The sequence below is a fragment of the Salarias fasciatus genome, chromosome 8 (genome assembly GCF_902148845.1).
Source record: "Salarias fasciatus chromosome 8, fSalaFa1.1, whole genome shotgun sequence".
NCBI classification, from domain to species: Eukaryota; Metazoa; Chordata; class Actinopteri; order Blenniiformes; family Blenniidae; genus Salarias; species Salarias fasciatus.
This window is the reverse complement of record NC_043752.1, coordinates 3583059-3590804: the sequence shown is the minus strand read 5'-3', so window position 1 is coordinate 3590804 and position 7746 is coordinate 3583059. Positions and strand designations below refer to the sequence as shown.

Genomic DNA, 7746 nt, shown 5'->3' with positions numbered 1-7746 from the left:
GCGCGCGTGTGTGTGCGTGTGTGTGTGTGTGTGTGTGTGTGTGAGCGTGTGCGTGTGTGTGTCCATATTTTTCTCTCCTTCAGAGTTTCATACTTGTGAGGATTCCACAGGAGCTCTTTAGATCAAGTTATAGTTAGAGGTCAAAGGTCATGGTTAAGTAAATGAGTTAATGTTCTGTTGATTAGAAGAGTTCTTGAGAAATACTCCTCGTGTGTGTGTGTGTGTGTGTGTGTGTGTGTGTGTGTGTGTGTGTGTGTGTGTCTCCTCTCTCGCTCCATTTCTTTGATCACATTGATGTTTCCTCTCAGTTTGAGGCCTCGTCTCGTCCTCGCTCTGTGACCTCCTTCCTCCTCCTCTTCCTCTTCCTCCTCCTCCTCCTCCTCCTCCTCCTCCCCAGCAGCCCCTGCTCCTGCTCGGCTCCTGCTCTGTGGACAGAGCCCTGCAGGATGTCTGAGAGGAGGTGGTGCGAGGACGACGACAGCTCCTCGCTGCTGTCCCGGCTGGGCTCCGACTCTCCTCGGCCCCGGATGAAATATGGAGGAATGTTCTGCAACATCGAGGGAGCCTTCGAGAACAAAACACTCAACTTCGAGTCGTTTAGTCCTCAGACACAGCGCCGCAAATCGACCCGGGACACGGAGGGAGGAGGAGCAGCAGGAGGAGCACAGACTGTGGTGTTTCCCTCCAGACACACTCGAGAAAACTACGGCAAGAGAGAGGTACAAAGAGTCCTGGTGGCTGTTCCATTAGACATGTTGAAGCCAGTGTACTTTGTGCTGGGTGGGCGTGGCCTCTGTACTGAACACAGTCACAGCGGGTAAGCTCCTCTGTGACCTGCAGGCCTCTGATATAGAAGCTGTATACGACCCTGGCGTCTGCAGATGGAGGACCACTAATATACCTGAATGTGGAAATATTTAAAGTTGCCCTGTGTGCATCGTGCATGTTTTCATCAAGCTCCTGGTGGCCTGAGTTCTCACCCAACTGAGACCTCTCAACACAATAGAGAGAGAGAGAGAGAGAGAGAGAGAGAGAGAGAGAGAGAGAGAGAGAGAGAGAGAGAGAGAGAGAGAGAGTATTTCTGGTCCACACTGTAGCTACATTTACAGTAAAAATTAGTAATTGTGATTTAAACCATGTTCACATTCAAGCTGACTTCTGCTCAGCAGCTGGAGACTGGCAGCCAATCAGATTGCAGGACTTTAGCATACTTCTGGGAGATTCCTTCAAAGTAAAAGCATGGGCAGAGCTGAAGCAGAGAGCTTCAGATCATTTTTCGCCCCCCTGATGATTGAGGCCATTTCCTCTACAGGATGTCTATTTGGGAAGTGGCACGAGACAAATAAACTTAATTTCTTTTCAATAATCGCTGTCTATAATATATCTCATTCTTCTTTAATTTTCTCAGAACAGTATTCCATTGCTTCGTTGCTTAGTCAGTGTTGATTCTCAGTGGCGAAAAAAAGTCTTAAGGTTTAATTTCGAGAATTAAAGCACAATAAAAGCCATTCCAAAGAGACATGACAAAGAATGTGGCGTTATTTATTTTGAAAATCCGAAGCGGAAGTGAAGCGCGAGAGCATCATCTTCAATTGACCTCTGGTGTGACGTCACTCGTGACGGGAACAATAGCCGTTTGAGCGCGTGAGAGTGGATCAATCAGCTGATCACGGATCGATCAGGATGTCGTTTCAGCCCAAGAAGAGCAGCGCGAGACCCGCGGTAGGTCCAACCCGAGCCGAGCCGAACCGGGCCGAGCCGGGAGCACCGGGCCGGTGATGCTGCAGGCTCCGCCCGTCAATCACCACGCGGAGGCTGAAGGAGGGGAGCCGGGCCGGGCCGGGCCGGGCCGAGCCGGGCAGACCCGACAGGTCTCGGCTGCTGTCCACTCGGTTCTGCTCGGTTCGGCCCGGTTCGGGTTTGCAGGTCTGAAGATGCATTGACTCTTTTTTTCCCCCCCAGTATTTCCTTTTATTTTTATTTTTTCAAGGAGGCTAAGGTTATTAGAAGCCTCAGTAAAAATCAGGCTAAAGAATCCCAGACAGTACCGGTTCTCCTGACCCGGTCCAGACTGCGGTCATGACCGGAGGACCGTCTGAATGACAGGTGGGCGTGGTCCGGCAGGAGACCGGACCACTGGCTGAATGTAGATCTGCTCACCGGCCTGATGCAGCCGGAGGCAGGTTACAGTCTGACAGGACAGCATCTCCTCTCAGACCTGCAGCGCGTTTCCACCATTAAACTAACCCCAAACACCTGTTTTTACAGTGTGGTCTTTAAAATACAGCAGGAAACCCACCGGGACAGGTTGAAGGAAGCAACATCCATCCATTCATCCATCCGTTCAATTCCTACACCACAGTCATGTGGCGCTGAATCCTTCCCAGTTAACTATTCACACCTGGAGGCCATTTATGTTCACCTCACACGTTTGGAAAAATCGTGAAAAAGCCTGAAAAATCCCCACAACACTGCCTCTCCAGGCTACTCACACTGGAAATTTCACTTTTTTTTTTTTTTTTATTTCACCTCCAAGTTAATACTGGAGAAAATGTCAAAGGTCACAATGTTACACTGAATTGCTTGCAGCTGTTCTACAGATGTGAGGGGCAAGGCAGATGGAGGTTACTGCAGGGACACTCCCCTTATCCCAGAATCCTCTCTGGCTGTCTGTTTCCAGGGCGACCGTCTGATCATCAAAGGAGGGAAGGTGGTGAACGACGACCAGTCGTTCTATGCTGATGTTTATATTGAGGACGGAACAATCAAGTAAATACTCTTCTCAGTGATCAAGCATAAATTTTCAAGTATTTTTGAAGTTTGAACTTTGACCCCCAGCTGACCTGTTTGTCCTCTTCAGGCAGATTGGAGAGAACCTCATCATCCCGGCCGGCGTGAGAACTGTGGATGCTTATGGTCAGCTGGTCATCCCGGGAGGAATCGACGCCAACACCAACCTGCACGCGCCCCAGAAGGGCCTGAACCCCACCGATGACTTCTACCATGGAACCAGAGCGGCCCTGGCAGGAGGGACCACCACCATCAGTCAGTACCAGCAACCTACAGAACCCTGATCAGTCACAACCAGCAACCTACAGAACCACATCGGTTCTGTCACGGTCTCATGTTCCGTGTGTTTACAGTCGACCACGTGCTGGTGGAACCGGGGACCAGTTTGCTGTCAGTGTTTGACCAGTGGAAGGAGACGGCGGAGCAGACGGCGTGCTGCGACTTCTCGCTGCACCTGGACATCACGCGATGGCATGACGGGCTGTACGAGGAGCTGGAGACGCTGGTCAAAGACAAAGGTCCGACCTTCAGGCACCACTGCAGCCCGCCGCGTCCTGCTGAGGAGTAACTGCAGCACTCTGTGTTTCAGGGGTGAACTCCTTCCTCTTCTTCATGGCATACAAAGATAAATACCAGAGCTCCGACTCTCAGGTCAACTCTCTCTTCTTTATTTGTGCTTTTGTTTGCTTGTTTGTCTGTTTAATTGACCTTGATCTGTTTTTGTTTCTTTTTTGCTTAGCTCTATGAGGCGTTCGGGATCCTCAGAGATCTCGGAGCCATCGCACAGGTGCACGCCGAGAACGGCGACATCATAGACGAGGTAGAACTGATTGACCAGTGAGGCTGGAAGCTTCCGACGTCTTTTCCTTCTGTCCACCTGAAATAGTTTGGTTGTGTTACAGGAGCAGAAGAAACTTCTCGCTATCGGCATCACTGGACCTGAAGGCCACGTTTTATCACACCCTGAAGAGGTGTGTACACCTGTAGCAAACACCCGAAAGACAGCTTGCAACACACCTGTAACACACATCTGTTCCACACGCCCGTTACAGGGCTCTGGTTGTATTTACTCAGATCAGTTCAGTAATCCAAATGATTGGAAGTAACTGTATTGTGTGTGTGTGTGTGTGTGTGTGTGTGTGTGTGTGTTTCAGGTGGAGACTGAGGCTGTGTATCGAGCCATCACCATCGCTAAACAAGCTAACTGCCCGCTGTACGTAACCAAGGTGATGAGCAAATCTGCTGCCGACGTCATCGCCAAGTCCCGCAAGAAAGGTGAGATCAGATATATACTCGTACATGCCTCTAAAAAAAAAAAGTCAGATTTTTTCAGTAACAAACTGCTGCTTGACTGTATTTGAATCTGTGAGGATGGCCTTTAACCTTTTAATCCAAAATGGCAACAGGACAGAGGTGATTGATGTGACTCCCTCGGTAGATCTTGGTGCTGTGACTCAGAATGCCAGCCCCACCATGACCACAAACAAAATGCTCGACAATCACACTGAGGCGGTTGAATCAAGATCGTTTCTTTTGAGGCACCTCTTGTCCTTCTTTTTGAGCACCTTGTAAGTTGCTGACAGTGTGTGAGCTGCTGATTTTTTGTATTGTTTGTACTTGTTTTTCATTTTTGTCATCAATGTATTTTATTTGTCTTTTCAGGTTTTCATTGTGCCGTTTATTTTGCGTACAGTACTTTTGCTCCCTGCGTTTGTTTGAAAGAGCTTCATGATTTAAAGATGGATTGGACATTTTCGTCATCACCGTCACCATCGTCATCATCAGACTCATCATCATCATCATCATCATCATCGCTTCTAATGAATTGGACCCTCAGTAACAGTCTGCAGCAGTTTGTTTCCAGATCCAGTCCTGGATCCTTCTGAACCAAGACCATGATCAGGTTCCAGCTTTACCAAACCACATTCTACATCGTCAGAACAAATTCCACTTTCAAATCTGTCAAGTTTATGTTCTGTCAAGCCATGTTCTACCTCTGTCATATCAGGGTCTAGTTTTACCAGACCTTGTACTCTCTCTGTTGGATCAGGTTCTACCTCTTTCAGACCATGTTCTGTTTCTGTTTGGCCAGTTTTCCTTGTTCATCAAACCAGGCTCCACCTAAATTAAAATATATTCCATCATCATCTGATCACAGTGAACCCATGGTTCCCCAGTTCTGGTCTTTGGGTCAATAAGATGGTTCCACTTGGTTCCGGTACTGGTGTCTGAACAGGAGCATGTGTCTGATATGATTATTGGGTCTCTAATTGTTTGTGTTGTCTCTTGTTGTCCTGTTTCTGTCCTAAGGTGTGGTGGTGTACGGGGAACCAATCACAGCCAGTCTGGCTACTGACGGCTCGCACTATTGGTCCAAAGACTGGGCCACAGCTGCTGCTTTTGTCATGAGCCCACCCCTCAACCCAGACCCCTCCACTCCTCAGTACCTGACTTCTCTGTTAGCCTGGTCAGTAGTTCCTCTCTGCTAGCCTGATTGGGCCTGGTTGGTGTTTATAGGTCTGTTAATGTGACTGTGTGAAGCGTTGTGTTCCAGTGGAGACCTGCAGGTGGTGTCCAGTGCTCAGGCCAGTTTCAGCACAGCTCAGAAAGCCGTTGGGAAAGATGACTTTACTTTGATTCCGGAAGGAACAAATGGCATCGAGGAGAGGATGTCGGTGGTGTGGGACCGAGCTGTGGTGAGTTTTTTCCTCTGAATCTGAAGACGTTTCAGTGTCCATCACTCTTTATGTTTCACCTTGTCTGTCTCTCTGAAGTCCACAGGCAAAATGGATGAGAATGAGTTTGTTGCCGTGACGAGTACCAACGCTGCCAAACTCTTCAACATTTACCCTCGTAAAGGTAACGTCCTTCAGGCTGGCCTCGAGGACTGGACCAGTCCTTGATGCAGGTCTGAGGCTGATGTTTGTGTCCTCTGTATGTTCAGGGCGGATCGCCGTGGGATCAGATGCTGATGTTGTCATCTGGAACCCAAAGGAGGCTCGGACCGTCTCGGCACAGTCTCACAACTTGGTAACTGCAGGGCCACCTTGTCCAGCGTAGCTGTCCCGTCACTCAGCGCTGACCTGCAGTCTCCGGTCCCTTGTGTGTGTAGACACTGGAGGTGAACATCCTGGAGGGTCAGGAGCTTCGTGGTCAGGCCACGGTGGTGATTAGCAGCGGTCGTGTCGTTCTGGAGGACGGAAGCCTCAATGTGACCGAAGGTTCAGGACGCTTCGTCCCCAGGAAGGCTTTCCCAGACGCCGTCTACAGGAGGATTAAAGCCCGCAGCAAGGTAACCAACCAGCTGATACCGGTCGACCTGTCCGCGATTAGGAGGAAACTGGCTCAAGACGTAGGGATCAGCTTGGTCAATGGGTTCAGAGATTCTGGTGTCTTCAAATGGTTTGGTGGTTTGGTTTCAGATGGCGGAGGCTCGCGGTGTCCCGCGTGGAAACTATGATGGTCCGGTCCACGATGTCATCAGTATGACCAAGTCAGTCCCGCCCACTCCCACTACCAGGGGACCCCCCTGTCCAAAGACCCAGTCTGGCCCCAGGAACCTGCACCAATCCGGGTTCACCCTGGCAGGTGAGCTTCTCCACAGTGTTTGATTGACAGCTGGTGATGGACAAAGGTGACTAAGACGTGTTTTGTGTGCAGGAGCTCAGATCGATGACCACATTCCACGGCGTTCCACTCAGAGGATCGTTGCACCCCCTGGTGGCCGTTCCAACATCACATCTCTGTCCTAAAACTAGCGGAATCGGAATGTCTTCAGACAACTTGAACCGTGAAACCCGCAACAGTGATAACCTGCAAACACCAGTTAACCCCAAATTCTCAACTCTTAAACTGAAGTAATGAAAACTAAACACTGTAGTAAACCAAACTTTCTCCTCACAAATACTGCAACACAAGTTCAAACCGACAATGGGAATTAAACCCTATGACTAGCATTACTATCTGTGCTAACAGTACTTCTTCCAGTTCTTCATCCTGGAACCATACATTACTTTTGAATCTTATAACTAGTACTTCAGCTAGTATCGAATGTTAAGACAATAGTCCAAGAGTTTGCCCCTACAGTGTTCCCGTCAACTACTACTGAATGTTCTAACTCGTTCTCCGCCTACTACAGCATTACTTTAACTAGTACTGAATGTTCTGTTCATCCTGTCAACTCCCATAAACCAGTAGTCCCTGTGCCTGTAGTAGTACCAGTAATAGTAGTGTTAGTAAAAATAAATCTGAGTACTTCATCTGAAAGAAGATTCACCCGTAGTTTGAAGTACGTTGAGTTGACACTGGTCTTCTGTCAGCTGTTGCGAGCTCTAGGGTGATCTTAGGTGTTTCCTCATGAAATGCACTCACTCATTCATCATGTTTGTTGTAAATTGTCCTTGTATTGATGTGACTCTGTGCTACTTCAAGTTCTACTGAAGTTTTTATACCTGAACAATTCACTCATCTGAATCACTTAAACCTCCAGACTCTCAAAGTGATGAATTCAATCTCATCAGGACCTCCTGGCTTCTGGTCCAGGCCCATCAGGATCTCCTGGGTTCTGGATCAGTTCCTCATTAGTCATTTCAAGTTCCATCCAAGAATCAGATTTAAATGGTGCTAATCTATCCAGTTGTAGCCTGCAAGTAGCAAAACCTTGAAAAGCTCCATGAGACCAGATCCAGATCCATCAGACCAGATTCTAGACCCACCAGACCAGATCCATCAGACCAGGTTCTACATCCATCCAACTGAACCCACATCTATCCACAATGATAGCATGCAGTAAGTGGGTGACCTCTGACCTTTGGTCAGTTTTGACCTTGAGAGTACATGGACTCGAGCTGTGATGTCACAGCCGCAGACTCCGCCCCTTCATTCCCGGAAACCTCTGGTTTTTAACATTTGTTTGTAAAGAATTCACAATCATTTTGTATTTTTTACAGTTTTTTG

At 48.5% G+C, this 7746-nt stretch overlaps 1 protein-coding gene across 2 annotated transcripts; it reads left to right on the top strand.

Annotated features, from left to right (window-relative positions):
- Nucleotides 1-409: 409 nt before the first annotated feature.
- LOC115392941 (dihydropyrimidinase-related protein 2-like) lies at nucleotides 410-7275 on the top strand. 2 transcript variants are annotated; one of them, XM_030097639.1, is made up of 15 exons: nucleotides 410-719; nucleotides 2681-2769; nucleotides 2861-3045; nucleotides 3144-3308; nucleotides 3380-3441; nucleotides 3530-3610; nucleotides 3693-3761; nucleotides 3945-4065; nucleotides 5101-5257; nucleotides 5345-5486; nucleotides 5565-5649; nucleotides 5735-5820; nucleotides 5903-6082; nucleotides 6213-6378; nucleotides 6451-7275. In XM_030097639.1, the coding sequence occupies exons 1-15, from the start codon at nucleotides 447-449 to the stop codon at nucleotides 6540-6542; spliced, it is 1953 nt and encodes a 650-aa protein (XP_029953499.1). In that variant the 5' UTR covers nucleotides 410-446; the 3' UTR covers nucleotides 6543-7275. The 2 variants fall into 2 exon arrangements, with proteins under 2 accessions (XP_029953499.1, XP_029953498.1); XM_030097638.1 differs by lacking the exon at nucleotides 410-719 and adding an exon at nucleotides 1600-1722.
- Nucleotides 7276-7746: the final 471 nt, after the last annotated feature.